Source organism: Periplaneta americana, chromosome 6, assembly GCF_040183065.1.
Source record: "Periplaneta americana isolate PAMFEO1 chromosome 6, P.americana_PAMFEO1_priV1, whole genome shotgun sequence".
In the NCBI taxonomy this organism is placed as follows: domain Eukaryota; kingdom Metazoa; phylum Arthropoda; class Insecta; order Blattodea; family Blattidae; genus Periplaneta; species Periplaneta americana.
In genome coordinates, this window is record NC_091122.1 from 144,408,272 (window position 1) to 144,435,174 (window position 26,903).

Below are 26,903 nucleotides of genomic sequence, written 5' to 3' on the forward strand. Positions count from 1 at the left end.
AATACCTCTTCTAAATAATTATTTGTATAGCGACATGTGTGAATTTAAAAACTGTACATCACATAATTCTGTTCCCTGTTAAGTACTGTTGCATTTGTATCATTAAAACCTATAAATGAATCAATTGATTAATACTAGGGGCATCAATTTTACCCTGAAATATAAGTAATAATAATAAACTGGAATCCTTGTGACGATGGATAAGTACACATATTATTTCGTTTCTTAAATGTTGTGACAAAGAAGTTCAACTGCAAACTAGAGAACATTTTGTTTAATTACATGAAATTAAAAGCTCATAGACTTGTAAAAATATAGATTTTTTAAAACAGCGACAACTCTCAAAATCATAAATAAAAACAGAAATTAGATGTCCAATTACAGAGTGTCTACTAGATACTGATTTTATATTTACAGGTTTTTTTTTCTAGGTTTTCTAGGATAATTCTGTGTTTCTTTCAGGTTATTTTTCATAAAAAACATTTTTTCTTAATTCACATAACAATTCTGTAGACTAAATAAAATGTAAAAGAACGAATTTTTTACTCTCTAAAATTCCTATTCTTCACTATATTTATTTTAATTTCAATAAAACACGCATAATAAGTCAAAACACAAAACAAGATATTGGTGGGAAGACCACTAAGTACCCATAAAAAAGAGGAGACGCTATTTTTCTTATTTTCTTATCTTTTAGAGTCCAATAACCTTTCAATTTTTTGTTTACTTGTTCTTCCAACTTTAGCATCAGTTCAATACTATTTTCTTTTATTTTCAGTATTTTAATTTTTCCCATATTTTTCCTCTCTTGAAGATTTTTTTCCCCCCCACTACCAGGCTTGCAAACATTTATTTTTTCTACTTGAATGATTATTTCTCATATAATGTATCATGCTCTTTGTAATATTTACATTGTTTACTCTTCCAGCAGCATGCACAGCATCCAAAACATCCCTCTGAGCAAACAAATTTCCCTCTAGACTTTCTACAAAGCAATCTCATTTATGGAGAAAGACCTTTCTACAGCAGCATTACCGTGGAAAAGAAAATAAATATTTTGCACGAAGATTTTAAAATCACTCGAAACACTTTATTTGCTGATTAAATTGTGAAGGAAAGAAATTAATGTCATGTTTTTGAGGATGAAAATAGACAAAGTTATATTTACAGGATTTGAGCTAGACCATGTCAGCAACAGTAGAAGTCATTTACTGTTTTTCATTCTCGAATTCTTTTATTAGTCATAGTTACTGGAGACAGGCAATTTGCAGCTTTTCTTACTACATAAAAGGACATTTCCACCAGTGGCGTATACTGGTTAAAGGGTTTGGGCTACCGCTGACCCTATTATTACACAAAATATATCTAACAATTACTTTAATTTTAATTACTATGGTAAAACTAATAATACAAAATTATTACATTATGTTATATTATAAACTTTTTCTTTTGTAATTTCCTTGGGCTACCCCCGGTAGCCTGCAAAATACGCCCCTGATTTCCACATGGGTTTCTTGCAAAAATTTCTTCGTTCTGATTGAAAAATCAAAACTTCAACATCCTTCACTCCTTTCAGAGAAGTAGTTGCAGCAAATTCATTATTGTTTAACTTTACTGGACTAAAAATTTCTTTGTCACAAACATTTACTGTAGTCATTTTTTTTTTTTTAATATTGGTACTGCTTTCAAAGGAAAATTACATCATGGAATAATTCAATGATTTTTTTTTTTTTTTAAATTCCAGGCTTTTCGAGGTTTCCCAAGCTAAAAAGTAAATTTAGGCTAATTCTGGGTTTTCATGATCTGTAAACACCCTGAGTTAGGAATTCTTCTACATGTAATAGTATAATATGATACAAGGTTGGGAAGTGTTCTCCCCCCCCCCCCCCCCCAGTTTCCGAGATTTTTGTAATGCACTTCACAAATGTATATTGCACAACATTTTTTGTACGATCATAGTTTTAAAATTGCAAATACAATATATTTTGCAATGAAAATTTAGAGCAATATTATTCCAAAGCCTTTGCAAAACTGCAATTTAATGGTAACTAAGTAACAATAAATGCACTGTAATGTATACTTTTATGTTATGAAGAATGGTTTCCCTAGGAACATGTTTCTATGTGGGAATTCTAACTTTCAAGGCTTAACAACAATAGCTGTAAATACAAAAAAACAAGATCGTGCAAAAAATATATTACTGCTTTAGGTGTTTATGTGTATGTACACAATAGTAGCAGGATGAGAAATTGGAATTTTGTAAAACTTAACACAAACGTTAGATATCAGGTATCCCACTAGTGTAATTTTACATTTATATTTTATGCATAATCACACTATCTCTGTTACATTTTTTCTTGAGTATGGAGCAACCTTAAACGGGAATTAAAAACAGGTGGAATAACTTGTCTACTGGTATCTGTAAATCACTCATCACTGAAGTTATTTTATACATCCATGAATTCTCATGTCAGTCTGAACAAATGATAAATCAATCAGCCTCGTCAGTCACATGGCTTGTCCAAAACACATTCACTTACACAATTAATCATCACAGTTGACCCTTTAGCCATATACTGTACAACGGATTGTTCAGTACTTAAACGAATTTTCCACCTGCTTTATGTAGTATCAAATAAAGCCACAAGTCTCACATGTATATCAACTTAAGTGGTGATACAGTACAACAATTTCAAATATAACTGCACTTAACAGCACGAGTGTTTTACGTATCTGTTTAAAATTCAATAACGTACAATGCGGCAAGCTATAATATAAAACAACAATAGATCATATATCATTTAACCATGCTCAAATTGGGAAAACCAAGTACATTTCAGGTTATAAAAAATTCAGTTTTTAAATTGTATATTTGTTCAGACATATTTCAGAGTAGTTCTAAATATTATATAAAATTAAATTTGGCAAGATCCAAGATTGTAAAGTAAATATACATATACAAAGATTTTTAGAACTATGCTACCTGAAACTGATCAAAAACTTCAAGGAGCCTCGCCGAGACAAGACGGTTCAATTGTAAAGGATGGAACGAGATTTAGTCAAGACTAAGTGTTTACCTCATATATAAGGTAAATATGTGGTGTTAGTACTGATGGAATTTAGATATCAGACGAATTTGAAGTGCCTGAAATCGTAATTAAATTTTCAAGTTATTCTTGATGGCTACAAAATTTCCCTTAGTTCATGTTCGATGTCTGTGCTTTCACAATTGATAAATCTTTCTTTTTTCCCCCCAAGTACTGTGTTTCCCCATATTTCACCACGGTCTTAAAGCAACAATAATCACTTCACTTGAACACAACACATGGTGTCAAATTCTACTATCAATGTGTTCTATGTCTAGTTAGTTATTCAAGTGCTAATACACATTAGGTGTCAGTAAGAAATATTTTGACTTTCAAGATATTTACGATTTTTAAGTAATAATGTCTACTGATGTGTCCAAACATTATATCAAATTGATTATCATCTCAAAAGCATCAATATTCATGAAACCAAACACATCAGGGTGTACTTAATTTACATTTTATCTGACGCAGAATTACAAGAATGTTTAGGGTGACCATTGGCCTTATTTTGAAGTCCCAAGTGTCAAAGATTTTCATTTTTGGCGAAAATGAAAAGTAACAATTTCTGCCCATTATTGCTGCACCTATTTCTGTAGTGCTCGGGAAAAGTGGCACAAGTAAAAAATGTTAATTTTACAGGAGAAGGAAGAAAACTGTCTTCACATTGGTTTATGTCGATTTGATTTTCTTCTGTATGAATTATTGTAATGGGAGAAATACTTATGTCTCTTTTCCCAAGTGAGCAGATGTTCCAAATTAATAAAAAATGTTTGTGGAAACTGACTTATGCCACTTTTCCCAAGTACTGCAGATTTATACTTTAAAGTAATATATTCCTATATTTTATATTAACTGTATTCTGTAGCATTCATTTTATGAATATGGAGTCAGTACTTTTTCATTATCTTACACATCTACTTTTTGAGTTTTAAAAGAGCGAAAACCTTCACAAGTTCGCCTGATAAAGTCTCCAGACTCAGGGTTGCCAGATTCTCTCATCAGGAATTCAGGACAGATGATGATACTACGTATTTTAACGTGACTACACATTTGAATTAATTCAATTTGCAGTATAACTGATTTTATTCGTTTTATGTATTTCAACTATTTATATAGGCCCTAAACTTTTAAGTTTGTTACATTTTGAAATTTCCTTTGAATTATTGATAAAGTCGGGAAAAATAATGTCATATTACAGCTTGATCTATACAGAAAAATTCATGATACATTTAAATGCTATTAATAATAAATCAACTTCAAAAGAAAGTAAAGAATAAAGATACTGCATAATATCTAATACCGTACATACTACAGCATTATCAGTTTTATTTCAATACAACCCGATAGGAGGCGCCAGGTGGCGTTGACGATGACGTTGAACATATCGATAGGTTGGACAGGGTCTTGAAAAAATGAATAAGGAATTTTAAAGATATTTTATAAAAACGAGCAAAACATTGTACTTTTTTCATTTTTTTTTAACATTCCGGGACAAATGTAACTCGACACAGGACACATCATTAAAATCCAGAACAACCCTGGGAAATCCAGGACGTCTGGCAACCCTGTGCAGAGTCTAGAATTTTATATGTTTATTAATAAAGATTAATATTGAACTGTAAATAGAAGGCGCTTAAAAATACTATTTCAATACAATATAAAATGTTTAAACAAAACTTTGAGTAAGATAATATTGTGATAGATTATATATAACACTTGACTGTTTGAGGGCACAAAAGGCAATCAATATATCTTTTTATATTATTATAAGTGTATGTCTGGTTGTATGAAGTTATGAATCGTAACCTAAAAATAATTTGTGCATACAACTAAAATGTATAAAAGTTCTAAAGCTGACCAGTAACTTTTTAAACATTTTTGCATTAATTCGAAAACATCCGATTTACTAGCAGAGCTTTGAAATTATTGCTCAAATTATAAATTTTAAAGAATAACAGCAGCATAAACACTGACACAGTATTTTATGTTCCTTGTGAATAACTGTACCTTGCCTCTAATACCCTCTCATGACAAAGCTTAGTGCAAACCTATTCAAAATGATCATTTGAGGTGTGCCTTTATAATACATACAGTACATAGCCATGATAGAAGTGCACAGAATGCTCGTATTAAATTTATTTTATGTTATTAATAGTTTAGTACGATATTAAGATTCACTGTTTACATAAATTTATATTTAATTAACGGAATTAAACCACAATAAATTAATAGCAATGACTTACTAAGAGAAAATATTCAGAAGGAAAGAGAAAAACTTATTTTGTAACATTGGATTAAATGATATTAGATTAATACAGTGCGATCCAGAAGTCTCTCCGCAGTGCTTGTGTAGCCGAGGATCCACTAGGCAGAGAATTCAAGTGTATTTGGTACAGAATTCAAGTGGTAGCATTGGGCGCTAAGCATATGGTGGACTGGGGGGTGTGGGGTTGTAAAACCGAAATGATTGGGGGAGTGCCAACTTTCTACAGGGTTGTATTCTAGGATTACTAGAACTAATAGAGCTGCGGAGGGACTTTTCGATCACACTGTATTTCCTTTGTGCCATGTCAGAACAATCTCCTTGTTTCATCTTTAGGACGGAGGATGAACGAAAAAGACTGTTCTTAAACAGTGCATTTGTTTTCATGTTTAATACATTGTAAGTGCTCAAAGTCTGAAACATAACTATTCTGATAATGACCAATGTTCAGAAAGTGGAAAGATAAGGCAAACATCTACTAGACACAAGTCACAGAAGTGTGAACAGGATTCTTCAACAATTAACAAAAAGGTACACATTTAAAAGAAAAAAAAGCAGACTGTGAAGAGATAAGTACAATTCAAAAGAAGCATGCAAGGAGAAAACTGAAAATCCTATTTACTAAAAGAGGAAAGAATCAAATTATATGATCTAATTCTGTTTCTGAATGACACTGTTTAAATAAACATAAATGCATTAGCTGGTAAATAATTAATATTACAGCAGACATTGCTTACTATATCACACGCCATATTTTAGTATTTTTCATGGTTTATGGAATATTGGTAATATTATAAGTTTCTGCTGAGCAGGCTATCTGCGATATCTGAGCAGACTTCTTACGTTTCCATGCAAGCCTACAGTAATCAGTCAGTAAAAATATTTATTACCGCTGATTAAAATTATTCGGTTAAGTGATTTGGCAAGTAACACTATGAAATGTGAAGTGATTTGGCAAGTTACACTATGAAATTTCTTTTAGTTCAACCCACTATGAGTATTGTAGAAAAATGGATCGAACTTATTATTTTAATATGTAAAGAACTAAATGTGTAAGAATTCTGTTACAAAATGAGTAGACTGTCAGGTATTGAAAGTGCAATAAATGAAGTGATAGAAGGTCCTCAGAAGGATGTAAAATCAGTTTTAATATAATTATAGAGTGCAGAGAAAGTACTGGTAATACGAGGATAAATTCTCAATTTAAATGGTGATACATGTTGAAGTACTAGACAGAACTGTATCCAGTACTCTGAAATGTTAACATTTTATAATTTGTAATCGAATATTAATGATATAAATTTAATATTTCCAGAATTAGCACGATTGTAATACTTTCAGTAAAGAATAAGTAAATATAAAATAATTTGTGAAATGCATTAAAGTACGTACTTTCACACCTACAAGTAGTAGAGTAAAATATTTCACATTGAACATAATACATATTATCGTTGGGATCACTGTTAATTGTTGCAGTTAAGAAGATAAAAGTGGTAAGTTGGAAGAAAAAAAAAAGAGGAAGAAGTGAGAAGGCAGAAGAAGAAGAAGAAGAAGAAGAAGAAGAAGAAGAAGAGAAAGCAGCACAAATAATTTAACAGATTTTAGATATTATTTTATACGTCAAATGAAAACACAAACCAACCAATTCCTAAAGAAGAAACATTAATTTTTAAAACACATAATATGGAGAAGAATGGAAAGTGTGAAATGGACAGACAGAATAAGAAATGAAGCTCTGCTGGAAACAGTGGGTGAAGAAAGTATAATGCTGAAACTGATCACGAAGATAAAAGGGAATTGGCTGTGTCACTAGCTAAGAAGAAACTGCGTACTGAAGAGTGCACTGAAAAGAATGGTGAATGAAAGAAAAATTCGAGGCAGAAGAAGATATCAGGTGACAGATAACATTACGATATAGACTACAGTGGACTATAGTGAACTTTATGTTGTCAGCAAACAGCTGGATACATTAAGAAGATTGATTGATTGCAGTGGCAGTTCCTCGGGGGAGGTAAGGGAGGAACGTCCTCCTATTTTCTTCTTTTGAAAGCAAATACCAAATAAAATATCTGCCTTGAAATTCGAGGAAGATTCGATAATTTTTAAGTTCACAGCTCTAAGAAAACCTCGGTTGATCGAGTTTTAAATGACGCGCGCTCATGTGCTGTAGAAAACTGTGAGAAAGATGCGAGATTGTCTGTGTAGAGGAAAGGCACTCCATTCTTCCTCTACTGCAGTTAACACACATAGACAACAGCGCACTAGCGGCCAGAGAAAGAAGCAGAGTTTTAAAGCAAGTAAATGAACGGAGAGGGAGGAGATCCTCCTCTGAATCAGTTATGGGCGGGAAATAGAAACCGACTGGTCGTGCAGCAAGCTCGCTACTGCTGCCACCTAACGATGTTGCATTCAACCACACTGTAACACATCTAGGAGGAGACACAATAAAAACAGTTTTAACGCTATGCTATGAAAGACACCATGTAAACTTTTTTTTAAAATTATAAATCAAAAATATTATTCATTGCACTTTATATAGGCTACTATTCATGGTTTGAAACTTTCGTGGATATTTGAAAGTTAAAGTCGGGTTTATGTAAAACAAAGAGGAAGTAGTTTCACGTAGTTGGCCCCTGAAATTCACTTCTATTCATTGTTTACTAGACAGGGCAACAGCCAAGTTGTCAGTTTTGTACAAATATACTTGAAACTGAAAGTAGGTACTCCAAACTACAACATTTTTAACATAAAAAATTAATTGGCCACCGGCAGCTTTGAACAATAATGATAGTATGACTTTACAAGAACTGACATTCTTCAAAAGTATGTGATACTGAACTTGTAAAATGTACATGTGGCAACACAGACCACGTGGGTGGGTGCAGTGTTCTCGCTTTCCTCAGATTATTTCCCATTCCCATTTCTATTTCCGTAAAACAGTTCCGGTTACGAGTTAGTAGCTAGTCTCTTCCAACACGTGTGATGCTGTAGTGTGCTCGAAAAATGCTACAAGGTTGTGAATTTCCTTGTAATTGTTAATTTGTGCAATTATTCAGCAGTGAATGAAAGTGAAATCATAATATATTTTGGACAATTTAGGAAACTCAGTTTACAAGAACAGATTATTGCTATACAGAAGGGAAGGCCAACCCCAACACTACCTGGTCTTACATGTATGCATGTAGGCTAATTTGTAGCATGTTTCATTCAAGAAGGTGTCATTTAGTGCTGTTAATTTCTTTCCTCCTCTTAAGAAATATGCAGGAGCCGCCACTGATTGATTGATAACATTCTATGATACATGGATCGTATGTGAAGGCTAAGAAGAAGGCAGAAAATAGAAAAGATTGGAGAATGCTGGGTTCGCAGTAAAAGACCTGCTTTGGGTAGAACACAATGAATGAATATGATATGAGGAAATAAATGTTGGACTGATGAAGAATTTCATCTGGAAATTAAAATGCAATATTAAATGAAATGGTGATCTAAGTGGGGCATTGCTTCCCCTGGTAGAGGGGCAGAGAAGGCCTGACGGCCTTATCTCTACCAGGTTAAATAAATAAATCTAATCTAATCTAATCTAATAATACCAAATGCAGATTAAAATTAATAAACAAGTCAATGCAGCCTTTAGTAATTTCTGAGATTCACAGAAGTCTTCATAGCATTAACATGACATAAAAAAAAAAAAAAAAAAAAAAAAAAAAAGAATAACTATTTCAAGAATTAGGGACGAAAGTAATGGAAGAAGATTTCGTTTTCTTACACTATCGATTCTAATTTTTCTTTTTTTTTTCCATTTTAAAAGCTTTATATTTTACAATTACGCTGATAAAATATTCTAGTTTTCATATAAAAGATGCATAAATATTGTGTAATATTTTATTATTATAAATAAAATAATTGTTTATAAATTTAATATATACTGAAATGAAATAAACCATAACTAAAAGTTCTTACAACCAGTAGCTGCTTATTCTTGCTCTCAGAGTGTATTTACACCTACTATAAATATTGTTATTGAATTAATTGCATGAAAATATATGTGATATACATGTAATTACTGGTTTGTGTGAGCAATTACAAAACCAACAGAGTGACGGGAGGTTTAGAGACTTTAGTTACTATGATTAATTGATTTCAGAAGGCCAGCGCTATACTGATTGTGCTACCCAGGCCAATAAAAGTTATAGATACAGTAGAACTTGGTTATAGCGACCTCGTTTTGTGCGACACCTCGCCTATAACGTCAAATATTCTGTGGTCCCAACTAATTCCCCATAAGACATATGCTTTTCTACCTTGCTTAATACGACAAACGTATATGCGTCTACCTCGCATATAACGTCATTTTCAACTTCAGTTGGGAATACAATTTTCTAAGAACCAAAGAATTTTAAGAAATATTTTGCTAAAATCTGGCAAATCCTTTACTGTTCCCTTCTATCATAGACCTCTGGAATGCAGGCAGATTCCCCATCCCATTGTAACCTGCCCGAATTCATGCGGTATTAATGGTACCTGCATGCAGTCAGTTTTGTCAGGAAGTTTTCACTAAGTGCACGCATTTTAACGCAGTATGGCCACTAAAAGAAGTGAGTGATACTTTAGAAGCCATTAGAATTGTGAACATTTCTATGAAGCTAGAGGAGGGAGTATGAAGCTAGGAGAAGGAGCAGTGAAATTGCAACTGACATAATGAACATAGAATTTAATTTAGAAAGTGTATATTGGGCAAGTAGGAGACAACAGAGTAAAATGACTGATTACTTCTCTCCTCAGTAAATAAGTTTGGTGAGTAATGAACAAACTGTTTTAATACAGATACTGTATTTATAATTGTATATGTATTATAGTGTGTTCATGGTATGCTTAAAAGTGAATACATAAATCTAAAACAAGCCTAATTATGTTTATTATTTTTCATTTTCCACCTCACTAGACTGATAATATGAATCTCGGTTACTATGACACTCGTTTTATCAACATAATTTTCAAGGTCCCTTGGATGTCGTTGTAACCAAGTTCTACTGTATAATGCATCACTAGTAAGACAGATTCAAAGTTTACATACACAGAGTGGAAAAAAACTCGTTAACTTTTTTTATATCACAAATTAATTCTTGAAGTTAGAGGAACAAGGGTGTCCAAACCTTGGCTTGTGGGGTTGCATTCTTTGAAATTAACTCAATTATGGAGTTCATACATTTAGTTGCTCTTGTCATTTATATGAATGTCGTCTCAACACATTGAACCTAAAACTGCAATGTAGAACATATTTTCCACCTAGTTGAACATACAGAAGGATTTTACAAGAAATTTCAGCTGTTTGAAGGTGACTTTCATAGAAACATTACTAAACATTTTTCATAAATTTATGGAGATTATATCCCAAGTTACTGAAGAGTTACTACCAAGATTTGATTTTGACTTTTTGCATCCTACAGTGGACCTTTTCAAGGTTGAAGTGAAGCAATCCCAGATCTTCAGATTGAATTCCGTGAATTTCAATCAGATCCATTTTTATTAGCAAAAATATACGACTATGTAAAGATTATTAATTTTTTGATCCTACAGAATTCTCTGTTATGGTTACTATTTGTTAATGACAGAAAAAAATTCGCTCTGGAGCCGGAGATCAAATCCAGGAGCCCTCAGGGAAAAGACCAAAGGAGAAAGATTCGATCCAGTGCTGTGGATTGAGCTTCGGTATAGCTCAGTGATAGAGCACCCAGTGCACAGAACTGGGACTCCTGGGTTCGATCCCCGGCGCTGGAGAAAATTTTTCTCTGTCATTAACAAAAATATACAACACTCCAGAAGAAATTTGGAAGATTTATCAAAAGAACAGTATTCTTAACTAGATTCTCAAGATGTATATGGCTATATTATGTATGCAAGAGATTTTTAGACTTTGGAATTACTCAAAACGAGGAATAACCTTCACAATACCACTCTGTTGTAGTGCAAGTATGACGCCAGTTGTTTCATGACATTGTAGAAGTGTATTCGATATATTATATTCTGATATACGCTTGTAATATAACATGGACAAATCTGAATCGTATAATATAAAAATAATATCAAATTAGGCTGGAAGTTTTGTACTAAAAACTATATGGTAACTCGCCTTTAACAATGTTCAGACAGTTGTTTCAAGAAAAGCATGAAGTTTCATAAACTACAAATCACTTCAGCACTCAATAAATAAAATTGTTTCTCACTAAATTAAAGTTTTTTTTTTAATCCAATGCCACCAGGTTATCTTTTCGACATTTCTGGTCTTCTCTCCTGGCTGTGGCTTAATTGTAACCCACTTCTGAGGTTGGGGCGCCTGAAAGGCGGAGTTACATTATCCCGATGATGTGATAGGATGATTATGATAATGTAGTGCCAGGAGAGGTCTTAAATCTAAACTTCACCTAAATTCCAGACCATGGACGAACACAGGAATTTAAGGAAAAATTCCTGTGCTCTAACCGGGAATCGAACCCGGGACCTCATGAACTATAGCCAGAAGCTCTGACCACTAGACCATGAGGCTGGTCACTAAATTAAAGTAATAACTCTCATTTTTAAATTACTTTTAGTAGCTAGTATTTAAGTCTGTGTGTGTTAGGATTTCATATATAACACTCTAGAAACTATGAAGTTATATTTACATTAGAAACAATTTAAATATTAAACTATTATAAATCAATTATCATAAAAACTGAATGTAAATTCTTGTTGTTGTTAGATTGAAAGGATTTTCGTAAATTTTGTTCTCCCAGATTAATTAGTAAGAATTGAATTAATGGTAGCATTTACATTCTCTCGTGCAATAAGATCACTGATAAAATTTACAGCAAAACTCAAAGATATTGCCGTCTAGGAACAAGTTCGAGATGGAACTCGTAAGAAGGTCTGGCTTGTTTTGAATCCTCTACTGATGCTGTACTAGTCTCAAAAGAGGGAAGGACTAACAAAGCACAGCAGGGTGTTTTCAAATAGGGCCTCACGCTTTCAGGGGGCTTGTGTCTTGCACTTTCAATAATAAAATTAATAAATAAATATATGCATATTAATGAATCTAGGACAAAAAAAAATTACATGCGAACTCTATTTTATAATACCGTAGAATGCATCTGTTGGAAAGAGAATCAGAAACAGCAATAATGCAGCAGATTAAGGTGATGTTGCTGTAAGCGAGAAACATGTTCCATTAAAAAATTAACTCTGGCACCCAAAAATAAAAATGATAGCTTTCATCATTCTTTCGCTTGAAATTCACATTTTATTATGCTCACAATTCCAGGGGCCATTATATGGGAAAACTCTAATAAATTTTAATGTCCCCCCCCCACCTCCGTAATAATGAGTCACGTGTTCAAATCATTCCTCTCTTTGAGCAATGATTGTGATTCCAGGTGTTTGCATTTCTGTAAAACTCTAAGTGTATTTGTGTTAATGCCTACAATGTCTGAAGGAAGGAATATATGAGGGTGGACCCAAAAGTAATCGGAACCAAACTGTTGCGCGAGCATGCTTTGTAGTTACGAGTTGTGCTGTTAGGTGGTGTTAGTTTGGGGTCTCTCGGAAGTTTTTAACAAACAACATGATGCTTGTGCCTCATCCACCGACCGTTAGTGAGCTGGCATCAGTCTGAGTTAAGTGGTTTGTTTGTGGTGCTGTGTTGTTTGCATTCCTATTTCAACCTTTGGCAATAGTGAGATGGCCGACTACAAAGAACAAAGAGTGTGTGTGAAATTTTGTTTTCCGTTAGAGAAATCTGCAGCCGAGACCTTCGGGATGTGTTACGAAGATTACGAGAGAGTGTGCGACAAAAACGGCCTGAAATGTAGAGAAATGGGAACTGGTTACTTCACCACGACAATGCTCCAGCCCACACAGCTCTGAAGGTCGGACAGTTTTTGACAAACAACAACATGGGGCTTGTGCCTCATCCACCCTACGCACCCGACCAGGCTCCATCGGACTTTTTTTTGTTTCTACGGATGAAGAAATGTCTGAAAGGAAAGCGATTCAGTGATGTGGATGACGTCAAAGAAAACACACTATCGGCTTTGAACAGTATCCTGCCTCAAGAGTTGCAGCACTGTTTTCAGCAGTGGCAAAAGCGTTGGGACAAGTGCATTAATGCACATGGACAATACTGAAGGGGACTAAACTACTGTGAATGTAGAGTTAAAAAAAAAAAAAAAAAAAATCCGTTATTTTTGGGTCCCCCTCGTATTTTGCAAGTGTGAATCAGGGTTTCAAAAAAAATATACATATATATATATATACATATATATATATATATATATATATATATATATATATTTTTTTTCAAAGCCAGAAAAGTACTTTTCGTGACATTTTTAAAGTAATTTCTCCCACTCAGAATTAAAAAATGAATGAGGCCTTACAGCAATACTTTGCATAGGTCATTGCAAAAGCTAATGGTAACTCATGACGAGCACTTGAGTAAGAAAGTTGTTTTAAATACCATGTTGTGTTGTCTCGTATTAACAATCAAAGAATCCCGAAATTTAGAGACACAAGTTCTTACAAGTGACTGGTATATCAAAGAGATCTTTTCTTAACAAAGTTAAGATACAAGAGTCTTTACAATTTAAAGACAATATTAGTAGGGGAGACTATTGTACCTTCAGCATTATGTATCTTTGAACAATTTTTTGTTTTTAATTTTTGCTGCTACCTAAAGGACTCAATCTGAAGTAGATTGTAGAGAAATCCGCCAAGTAGTTCTGTCGTAGTTTCGGTTTGATTTATTGCAAAGTGTGAGCTCTGTGAGCAAAACAATTTTTTTTTAATACCAAAAGTAAACATTTCGTCCATTGATATGGTTTATAACACAAAACCAAATTATATTTGTAACTATCATTCAAGTAAAGTGTGTTCCCTATCATCTGGTGAGTAATAACATATTTTAATTTCCATGATTTATTCGAATCTCTAGTTTTGGGATCCATATTTGTTTAACCCTCAATGGCCCAACGTGACTTCAAAGTAACAATCCCTTTTTATTCAATTTTTATACGTTTCTGATGAAGTACCACTGTATCCCAATGTGCCTTTGAAGACACAGTATGGCAGCTAAGAATCCATGCCTTGTTTGTATAAGTAGTGTAATTTGTTGTCACCAGATAGCATAGGAAAGCTAGCGTTTGCTCCCAGAGGGAAGGTTGTGAAATCGACGAACTTTATGTTTATTTTCTGTGATATTTCTTTGTGAATTTAAGTGGTAAAAAATATTGAAAGTATTTGTAAGTATTAAATTTAACACTTATACAATGTAAAATTCAGTTACTCGATTTTATCTTGCATTATTTCATAAATATACGTTTGTGTCTTTCATGCAACATTGGGCTACTACATTTGAGGATATGCACGTGCAGCATGGTAGTGCAAATATAGAATGATCAGTCAAAATCCTCTTTTTATTCCTATTTATACTATATTCAGAGCCTTCATATTATAATATGTCATATATTTGATTTTTATAATTTTAAACAATAATTATATTATACTGTATTGTCTTTTATGACCATTTTGTGATTACTGAAACAAAATTAACAACGGTACCGGTAAAATTGTACAATATTGGTATTTATAGTTATAACATATTTACTTTCAGCCTTATTTTGCGTAATTTCCTTATCACTGTAGTGTATCTATATAATACAGCACCGTCAATATTTCTCTTACACAATCTATTCGGGGATGAACCCAAAGAGGTTTTATGGACATAACAAGAGAAGCGAAACTAAAGTGAAAACTGTAGGAGGTTACGCATCTGATGACCCTGATTTAGCATCTGATAGTGAAGATCTGGAAGTGCATCAGAACCTTAGGACCCAAGAAAATATACGGTAATTATTCCAGAAAGCGATACAGATGAGAATGAGGAAGTTGCCGGTAACCACCACCAAGTTTTGGATGATGCTAGTGATGATGGAAACGATAATGCCCAAGCAGGAAATTATTCAGAAAGATGTGGGGCACAGTTGACATTACTTGGAAAGTGAAACAAAGTAGGCAATTACAACCAGTTCAACCATGGAAAGGAAGACTTCCTGATGGAACCAACTGCCCTGATGAGCCTATACATTATTTCAGAAAGCTATTGGATGAGAATATATTGAACAACGTGGTGAATGAAAGTAACCTTTATGCAAGTCCTAATCCTACGAACCAAATACAATTTTCTCTAGAAGAGATTGAGCAGTTCATTGGTTGCTGCTTTTATATGTCAATATATGCAATATATGGCTTGCCGGGTTCAGAATGTATTGGAAAGAAGGTACTGAAGTTCCAGCAGTCGCTGATACAATGCCGCGCAATAAGTGGGAGGAAATAAAGTCTAATCTTCACTTCAGTAATAATGAAAACGTAGAGAGGAGTAATGACAAATTATACAAAATAAGACCATTTCTAGATTCCTAAGTGAAGAATCTCAACTCCATTCCTATGAATGGAAATCTTTGTGCTGATGAGCAAATGATAGCGTTCAAGGGAAGACATAGGCTGAAACAATACATGAAGAACAAACCAAAAAAGTGGGACTACAAAGCTTTTGTATTGTGTGATTCCTTCAGTATAGTGCATAATTTCTAACTTTATAGTGGTGCAGTGGAGCACGATCCTAATTTACCAGATTTGGTATCAGAGGAAATGTTATACTTCGCCTCACTCAAATATTGCCACGAAATCATTTTCATAAAGTTTATTTTGACAACTGGTTTACCAGTATTCAGTTGCAAGTGGAACTAGCGAAGATTGTTATTCTGTCCCTTGGTACTGTAAGACCAAATAGATTTCGTGGCTGCAAGTTTTCCTCTGGTAAGGATATGAAGTAGCAGGGAAGAGGAACTGTAGAAGAAGTCATAACGAAGATTGATGGTATCAGTCTCATGACAACAAAGTGGTAAGACAAAAAAGTAGTTCATTTGCTGAGTACTTTTGTTGGGGTGTATCTTACTACTACTGTCCAGAGATGGGACAGGAAAGAAAAAACAATACCGGTAATCGATGTTCAGTGTCCTTCTCTTGTAATATATTACAACAAATTATGGGTGGTGTCGACCTTATGGATTCACTTATAGTCCTGTATCGGACAGCCATTCGGTCCAAGAAATGGTACCATTGCATTGTCTTTCACTTGTTGGATCTGACAGTGGTAAATGCGTGGTTACTTTATAGAAGAGGATATAGATCCTGCAATGTAAACACGAAGGACCAGATCAGTCTACGTGACTTCAAAATTTCAGTTGCAGCTTGCCTATGTCAGGAGAAGAAAGGAAAGACTAAGAAACGAGGAAGATTAAATTTCTCCTCATTGCAGGCTGAAATTGATGTAAAGAAAAGAAGAGGACCCAGTGCAACTTTGCCGGATAAAGTAGTGAGAACGGATGAAGTAGCACATTGGACACATTTCTCTGAAAACAGGGGACGCTGCAAAAAGCCGAAGTGTGGTGGAACTCCAAAAGTTATGTGTTCCAAGTGCGAAGTCCACCTGTGCTTCACACCAACCAGCAGATGTTTCTTGGAATTCCATACCACATAGACGCACTTGTCAGAATGTTGAAAAAAAACTTTTACGTGTTTGCAAATCAATCCAGATTTTCTTTTAATTCTGTATCACTTTTCTTATAACCTGTACTGTAATATTTACCACATTATTATTGTCAATTCACTTGTATACAAATAAAAGGAATAAACATTTTTTGGGAATACGAGTGCGAAATGATAACCTTATAGCCCACTGTGTCCTCAAAGTCACAAACCGATTTTGAAAAATACAAAATTGAAAATTTCCAAAAAATCTCATTCTATTCTTAACTAAGCCCATATAAGTTGCTATAGCACGAAAAAAAATTTTTTTCCTCAAAGAATAATAATTCGGGCCATAGAGGGTTAAACGTGCATCCTCTTGTATTTTTGAACACAAAACATCTTGTATCATGGAACATGTTTCAAATAAGCCTACGTGATACTATTGGTTTTTATTTTTCTTTTATTTTAAGATCATGTCACGAAGTAAGTCTGGAGTTAAGAGGCCCAATTGATTCGGATGCCTCAAAGAAAGCTGTTGAAGCAGTTATTGCTTCTCTACTAAATAAAATCTCAATCAGAGAAGCCTGCTCTGTTTTATGATGGCAAATGCATTTTAAATATCATTGTCAGTTTTTACAGCTATATTTCCACCTACATTCTATGTGTTCCAACTTACAAGAGGGTATGTTCCAAGGTTCACGAACCTGTTGTACCTTCGAACACATTACATATCCTTTAATTTTATTTTTTTCATACATACAGGAAGTTGTGAAGGAATCTTCAATAATCATTTCAAGCATTTTTTAATTAAAAAAATTTTAATTTCCCAAAATTAAAAAAAATCAAACGTGAAAAGTGTTTCAAGGTACAACAATCTCCCATACTTATTTAATATGGAGCAGAAATGCATTTACTTAGGCAGGTAGTCACTTCTATACCAAAGAAATGACACAATACAAAACCAACTATCCTATTACAAATGTCATGGAAGTAAATGAAAATTACAGAACAGCTTGGAAGAAGCATATATCTAGAATGCCTGTAGACCATGTGCTCAACGAGGTAGATGACTGTGAAAGTGCTGTAACGACCAGTAAATGGGGATAAAACAGATCTGGCGCCTAATCCTTGTGATGTTTCATTTTCATGATCACCTTACAAATGAATTTTCAAAATATAAACTAATGTTAATAAAATACTGTAATTAATATATATAATCAATAATCTTATCCTTAAGGGCCTCGAGCTCAACAAGAATACCTTCTGTGTTAATAAAACTGAAAGAGGTGCTGAAATTTCACAGCGTACTTGTGTTAAATTATTAATAGCATTAACATAACACACTCATGATCATACATTTCATGTCGCTTCATAACAGAGCCAATCAGAAAACTAGGGTGAAAAAAAAAGTTCTTAGATGACTCTAAAGCAGACAGTTTTCTTTACAAACATCATACATATTTACTTCGTACTCTTGATAAGTTTAGTTTCAACTACCCATTTCGATTATTACATCTTACAACATCTGATACAGCAATATGCTTAAAAAGCTATACAGTACACATTAATAAACTTACTGGTGATCTTTAACAAACTGACTAGCTAATAAAAAATGTTTCTTTTGAAAGACATTATACATTATAAAAAAAAATCACACAAAGCTTTCAAGACAAAGAAAGCTCTTGTGAATGTGGCATGGAAGGTAGATTTTTATTCTAGAAATTTAACTGCAATGCCATTCAGTCACTATGCGTCAGCAAAGCTTCGTAGTTATCACATGTATCTTGTTCTTGAATTTTCAGATTGTATCCTAGACATATAATATATATTTGGCACGCTACACACTGACAACTACTTCCCCTGAATGTATTAACATTACAGATAATGTGACCAGGTATACACATCAGACTTTGAACAACTCTAATAAAAAAAGTATAGTTTTGAATATCTCTATCCTGCAAACTGTTTCAATTAAAGAAAAGCATATGGCCATCTATGCATTTTATATAAACAATAACGAATATATGATTTACTTTATCTTATGGCAAGTTATTTCTACATTTTAATTTCTCAAATTGTTGCAAACATTATGAATGGTACAGTAACAGGCAAGATCGCATATAAAAATCTAATAATTATATTATATAAATATGTAGGAATCCTACATTTATTTAGAATAAACAATACTGAAAAATATATTTTGTTTAATGTGTGAGCGCTATTACAAAATATATCTGTATTAACTGTGTACTTAGAATTGAACAGAATTTTGGTACTTATATCAAGGGTTTATTCTCCACAATTTGCAGTTGGATGCTAAGTTACTATGCTGCTAGAGATTTCTGGGAGAATCACCACGGAATGTCATGGCACTTAATACAGTATCACAGAAAATCGAGCAGCTTGATAATGAAATTTCTGTTTTAATCCCACTAGCCAGTGACAGGTTTATTCACTACCTAAAGAGGAAAGAATATAAATTTCATACTGCTGATTTATTTATTTACGCATATTAATAAATAATAAAGAAAAAAACTGAAGTTCAAACCGCATTTGAAATGAATAAAGACTAAATATATGGGAGATAACGAAAGAAAGGTGAAATTTCTAAACAAAATTTCTAAACAATGTGATGTGTCCAGAAATATTCTCTGTGGTGGTGGTGGTGGTGGTGGTGGTGATGGTGGTGGTGGTGGTGGTGGTGGTGGTGGTGGTGGTGGTGGTGGTGGTGGTGGTGGTGATGATGATGATGACGGCTATGACGACGGAAACTTCTCTGTGAAAGAGTTTTTCCTCCATGTGACCAAAAAAAAAAAATGTGCATAACAAAGATATTGATTTCTCAGACTTTAATGGTGCTATCTATGATGAGTACTCTCTCCCAAAGAACAAAATAAATAAATAAATTTAATTTCCTTTAATCTATTATTATGCCATTCCACTGAAAAGGAAAATATATAAATGAACTAGAGAGGAGTTCAATCAATTTAAGAGAAAATATTTCACATTTTGCTATTAATAATGTTAAGTACAATTTCTATAAATGCTGCAAGATTTTTGGAATTTTGCACTGTCTTGCCTTCTCTCTTAATGGAGCTCGTATGGACCTCCTAAACACTGGATGTTTCTGAATCTATTACATGGTATATATCCAAAAATTTCGCATCAGGCTGAACACCATGGAAGTTTCAAATCAAATTATGGGATTTCTTAGTTTTAACCACAATTACAGGATTATCTACATTTTTATGCAGAGTCTCTTAAAACGATTACATTTATTTTCTATGTAAACAGTTTTGTTTCAAATTTCAAACAATTTTTTATTACCAAAGAATATATATTTATTTTACAAAGTTATGCCACAGTGCTCACTCCCACAATAACATTCTTTACTCACAATCTCTGGTATTGGAATTAATGTGACAAATTTTAAATTTTAAAATGGAATGACGATGTTGATGGATTGGCAAATAGTTAAGTTTTAGAAGAAGCATCTCACAATTTGTCTGCATAGACTGATAAAGCCACAAAAATCAACAGTTAAGAATACTAGACTTCCGAATATGATTTTATACATTAACATGTGACTAGCATTCTTAGAAACAGTAAAATTATTATTACAATTTTCCAAGTGCTGCAGTATGCACAACGCATTCAATTATTTGTAAATGTTTTCAGAGAATAAAATAATGATTTCGTAATAATTTCATAATTGAGGACATGGCCCGTATACCGCTTTACGCCCCTTTTCCAATTATTGCTGAATTTGTAAGTAGGGTGTCTGCAGTACATTGTAGTAAAGTTTTGTATTCCTAGGTTCATTACAAGCGACAGGAGTCGTGTTTTGTCATAGTGCTGTGCATACGTCAGTGTAACTGGGAACCTCAGTTTGTTCTAGTGAGTCAGTCCAAGCAGGTTGTCCATGAGTGCGTCTCTTGTGCTACACATAAACCATGTCTGAAAACAAAGGAGAAAAGAAAGCTGTGGACAAAAAAAGTGGAAAACAGAAGAACAGAAAGCTAATAGAAACAGTGGTAAATCATACACAACTTCTAAAGGAAGCAGGAAAATAATTTGTTTCGATAAGGAAGTGTTGTATATTAAAACTTATCACACAACATGTCTGAAGATGATCAACATGCATTTTTCGATTATTTTGGGATATGGATGCTAAAATTTAACAGGATTTCTTTCTTGCTTCTTGTTTGAAAAGGAGTGACCTTTGTAATGCATGGATACCAACAGCTTCTGTATAGTCCATCTGACGTAGTTTCAGCATCAGCCTCGTACTTATCATCTTTCATTCACTTTGTCTCGAAGATTCCAGTGGAATTGTTAGAAATGAAGCATTTGAACCCACCACAAATGAAACCAGTACTTTATTAACCTCTCCAAGGAAAAGAACGTAAGAAATCTCTAATGAAGAAGGAAAAATATGGGATGATACAGTGTTTGAATAAATGACAACAGCATCAACAGCAGTAAAGACAGTCTGATGACGCATGATAACAAAGAAAAGAAACAAAAGTAAAAAATAAACATATTTCTATTTGTACATGTTTAAGTAATGTATTCTCTATTTCCATTAGTGTATGCAATTACTGAAGTACAATAAATGCAAAATGGAGATATGATTTAAGAAACTGTGGTATAACTGCTGTAAAAATATTATGTCCTTCAATAAATCAGTTTGTTAAGCATATTAATTACAAATAACATTGTCGGAAAAAGGGCGCATAAAAAGTTTCACAAAACTTTTTATTACAGAAATGTAATGCTGTTTTTCAACAATTTCCTTTGTTACATTTATTTCAAAATGAATTTAAATAAGGATGTGATACTGAATATTTGTTTAACTTGAATTCAATGGACGTAGCAAGCTCCTTAACATGTCAATCACATTTATCTGAAAACACTATTTTTCGTTATACACTCTTATTCGGGCCATGTACTCAATTGTAATGATAAAAGTTTCAAATATCTCTTACAATAGTAATAAGAGATGTCATACAATGTTCTTTTTATAACAAAGCATTATGTCAGTTTTGTGTAGAACTTTTTTTTTAGATTTACACACTGAAATAACCGTTACTTTCTTGTCCAATGAAAAAGTCCTCCTTATGTTAAAGAAATGACGGTACTGTGATTAAATTTAACCTCTTGAAGCCTCTGACAAGCAGCATGTAATTCACTAATGCATTAACATCACAATGAATTTGCCAACTATTTTCGGAATAAAAATATTTAAAGCACGGATGATAGTGTTATATGAATTGTGATACAGTACCTAATTCCTGAGAAGCTGTAGCTTTTGTAACACAACTGGTGAAGAGTCATACAGTTATGTATGTGGAAGGGACTGAGTGAAGAAAATTTTGTCCTTCTCCAGAAGTATCGGTATAATTTGTTCTAAAACATGTAATGCCATTTAAAATAACACCACCTCCACGAACACTTGATGAAAATATATTCGTCCATCAAACAAAAAAGTCAATATATTTTAACTGAATCAGAACACATAATAGTTTCTACTTAGTCTTAAATTAATAAGGGAAAGTCTGAACTTGTACATAAGATCAGAAGAGTATAAAAGAGAGCTGCTTTCATATAATTAGAATAATCGGCATCTTGTTTCATCTCATCTTGCATATCACAATTAACATCATAATAATCATCGCTATTATCATTATTTTAATAAGAATACTTTTCAAGACAAACAATGGAGTGCATTCAATTTTCGAAACTAAAGAAAATGTTTATATATAAATCTTAAATGTAAACAGAGACAACAGGATACAGATATTCAAGAGTAACGACACTCAGACGTTCTAGTTCAGTGATTCTCACCCTATTGTGGCACATGTATAACATACAGAGTCTGTAGCTTTAACGTAGAAAAGACACTTTGTACAATTTTGCTTTTTGTTTTTTTTTTAGGGAAAATAAGACAGCAAATATAATTTCACTTACACAGCAGTACCTCATAATTAAAAATGTTATTTTCTTTATTAGACTAACACCCTAAACAATCTGTAGAACCAACATTTGCACTGCTTTATATAGGCATCGTGTGATCTGTTATAAAATCTGTCATCATTTCGTTACCTCTTTCTTTAAGATAGCTTATTAATTTCCTGACCTAAGAAGATAGTACGAGAGATGAAAGGATTGAGAACCACCAGTCTAGCCAATTTCTTGTATGAAGTCTTCTCTTCACCACATGAGATGTAATGAAAACCTTATAACACAATATTAGTCCAATTGCCTCAAGAATACAATTTAAAGTACTGTGAATTTCACAGCGCATATGCAGTACCAGTAATGCTTTCTTTTCGACTAGATCGGGAAGTTACATTGGTAGCGGCTTTTAAGTACAGGTTCTTTATGTGGAAAAAGCGTGCTCCATTTGTGGCAAGTTTACTACAAAAGAGTATGATTACTTTTATTATACAATTTTAGTGAATGCAGACAGCTGTTTAATCTTATGGCAAGGCTATTCTCAAAAATCAGTCCACAAAGTACTAATACTGAAATATAATTACTAAATACTGAAAATTTAACAGAGATCTAATAAAAATTCCAGCGAACATATTCTGGGAATGCTGAAGTTCCTAATGAAAAGGAACACCTACAAAACACATTAAGATATAAAGTATACTTATATTCAAACACGGAAAAGAAGGGAGAGCAGCTCACACATCATAAATCTTTAAATACTCCAGCTGCAGTCAGCATGCACGCTTTCAACGCAGTCTGCTGGTATTACATATTGCACCAAGGTAGTTCCAAGCACTGTTTATATTTTTGTTGTAAATATTCAATAATATGGGCCATAAACCCAGAATTGTAACACAGTTAGGCTGTGAAAACATTGTAAATATCAATCAATACCACAGCCTTATCACATCTTAGCCCTGTATATTGTTACATGGACTTATCAGTCAACATGTTTACATGAAAACATTCATAAAGAAATTACACTGAACGGAAAGATATGTTACATTCAACAACAATTTCAGAAAACACTCAGCAATTCAAGTTACAAGAAAAATAAAATATGAAGAAGTCGTTATAACTGCTTATTGAATTGTATTTCTTATTCTTTTGGTATCAAATCTATCACCGATTCGCTTATTTCTTCCAGTAATTTACAAAAGAAATGCTAAAATGCCCTGTCTTGTACTTTAATAAAGCAATATCTAATTCCATGAAATCACTTGGTATTTTATTATTTTGATTGTATAAGAAATTTCATATGAAATTAAGAAATTCTGTATCCAAAAACGTGTTGCTACCATAATTATACAAAAAAAATTTACAATTCAGTACAGTAACTACAATTTAATTAAAATAAAAATTTAAGGCAAGCAATCTATTATTATCAAATATTTATATTTTCATTCCAATTCTTTTTAACAAAATCACTTGTAAAAATTAACAAAACAGCTGCCTGTAATTTTGCAATAAAGAGGTTTCATGGATGCAGTACGAACTACATAATTTTTTTTTTGTGGTCCCTCACTTGACTGGCAGCATGAGGAGGTACTGATTCGTGCATAATAAGAGAGGTGAATTCTTGTAAGCAATCTTCTGTCATCAATCTGGCAGCTGTGATGTCATTGGCGGAATTACTATGTCATCCATATTCGGGAGCACAAATTTTTTCTGCAAGTTATTGTGAAAAAATATTATGAGAACAAAAAATCTAAATGAATAGTTGAAAAGTATTCAGTTCTATAAACAATTTTTACATACACAATTAAGTTATGGATTCATATTTTACTAATTACAATCCGAAAACAGTTAAATTTCTGTCATCTTCAGTAAACCAAATTTCACCTATGTAAATATTATGTTTTATTTAAAGACGCTCACAACTGCCGAGGTTATATCAGCATCGCTGGTGTGCCGGAATTTTGTCCCACAGGAGTTCTTTTACATGCCAGTAAATCTACTGACATGAGCCTGTTGCATTTAAACATACTTAAATGCCATCGACCTGGCCCGGGATCGAACCCGCAACCTCGGACATAGAAGGCCAGTGCTATACCAACTGTGCAACCAGGCTGACTCACCTATGTATGTTGTAATACATTTCATTATTATATCAATAATTATCATTAGTTTGTTCCACAAAACTGTGATGGTTATCGAAATGATTACTGTTCCAAAAAATAAAACTTAGCCACATATGAATATCTTTCTTTCACCAGTAGGTTAAAACTTTGAACAAAACTGTCTATTACAAAAAATATCACCTTTTAACACTATCACACGGATTTAAGTCAATAAAAAAGTAATAAAGATCTACACGAAATGTAATGGAAAATGTAATCAATTTAAACAAAAAAGCACAAATGCTGTAAAACTCAACAATCAATGAATTCCATGTTTCGAGGGGATGCTGTGCTTGTTTACTGATTTATAATGAAATTGACAGTCGACAAGCCATCAGACGTTTGTGTACAAGAACAGATTATCGTGATCAGGTACAAAACAAAAAAGTTCGCAATAAACGAAAGATTTACATTATGGTGGCTATATGCAATAAAACTAACATGCAACAAACATGTCAACAGATGTAACCATGAATGTTGAAGATGATTAGGGTTCATCATGGTCTTGAGAAATGGAAGTTCGTGAAGTATATGATGTATACTGTTTAAGTGTATGGCTGGAATTCTGATGTGCATGGTTTTTCTTACTTACTTACTTACTTACAAATAGCTTTTAAAGAACCCGAAGGTTCACTGCCGCCCTCACATAAGCCCGCCATCGGTCCCTATCCTGTGCAAGATTAATCCAGTCTCTATCATCATATCCCACCTTCCTCAAATCCATTTTAATATTATCCTCCCATCTACGTCTCGGCCTCCCTAAAGGTCTTTGTCCCTCCGGTCTCCCAACTAACACTCTATATGCATTTCTGGATTCGCCCATACGTGCTACATGCCCTGCCCATCTCAAACGTCTGGATTTTAAGTTCCTAATTATGTCAGGTGAAGAATACAATGTGTGCAGTTCTGTGTTGTGTAACTTTCTCCATTCTCCTGTAACTTCATCCCGCTTAGCCCCAAATATTTTCCTATGCACCTTATTCTCAAACACCCTTAACCTATGTTCCTCTCTCAGAGTGAGAGTCCAAGTTTCACAACCATACAGAAGAAGCATGGTTTTTCTTACTTCTTAAAATAACTATCACGACTTTACTGTTACATAACCTTTCTTCTGTTACTGACTGCATAATGTGATGCGTGAGACTGTGAGAATGTTAGTCACTGAGAAGAAACATACAGGTGCATGATTAGGGGGGGGGGGAAAGAGGATTATCAGACTTTCAATAATAGTTAAAGACAACGAAAATAGAAGCTCCATTTTGCTACAAAGTTAATTTCTAAAACTAATGAAACTTAAGGCATTTCACACTGGTTTCTGCAGTTATTTCCCTATGGGTAATTGCCCAATGTATTGTTAGTTTCATTTTGGAGATGCCGATAAGTTTAATGTTTTACAATGTCAATTTTTTTATTTTCCACCTTTGCTTATCTTAATGTATATGGATTTATATTAACGTTTTCGATACTCGGTGTGTATCATCTTCAGATATGTATGTCATTATGTGTTGTGATGACCTAGTCTCTTATTGTGTAGTGGGTTATTCACATGCGTGTGACCTATCATGATATAAATCCATATACATTAAGATAAGCAAAGGTGGAAAATAAAAAAATTGCCAATGTATTGTGTTAATCACATTACCTTTCTTATGCCTCAGATGAGAATGAATACAATTCTTCGAGTGGGTATAGGAAACTCCATGTATTATAAAATGGAACAAAGCATTTTTTTAGTGGGTTATTTTTGACGCTGTATCAACTTCTCATGTTATTTAGTGTCTGAATGAAATGATGGTGATAATGCCGGTGAAATGAGTCCAGGGTCCAGCACTGATAGTTACCCAGCATTTGTTCTTATTGGGCTGAGGGAAA

At 33.4% G+C, this 26,903-nt stretch overlaps 1 protein-coding gene across 4 annotated transcripts in view; it reads right to left on the reverse strand.

The window, feature by feature from the left end:
• Positions 1 to 19,709: 19,709 nt before the first annotated feature.
• Positions 19,710 to 26,903, reverse strand: part of LOC138701878 (testis-expressed protein 2) — a 44,846-nt gene continuing 37,652 nt past the window's right edge. For 3 of the 4 annotated variants that reach the window (XM_069829219.1, XM_069829217.1, XM_069829216.1), the window contains one exon: positions 19,711 to 24,579. In XM_069829219.1, coding sequence (XP_069685320.1) covers positions 24,511 to 24,579 — 69 coding nt within the window. In that variant the 3' untranslated portion in view covers positions 19,711 to 24,510. Of the gene's footprint in view, positions 24,580 to 26,903 lie in introns of all 4 variants that reach the window. The other variant, XM_069829218.1, reaches the window with a different exon arrangement.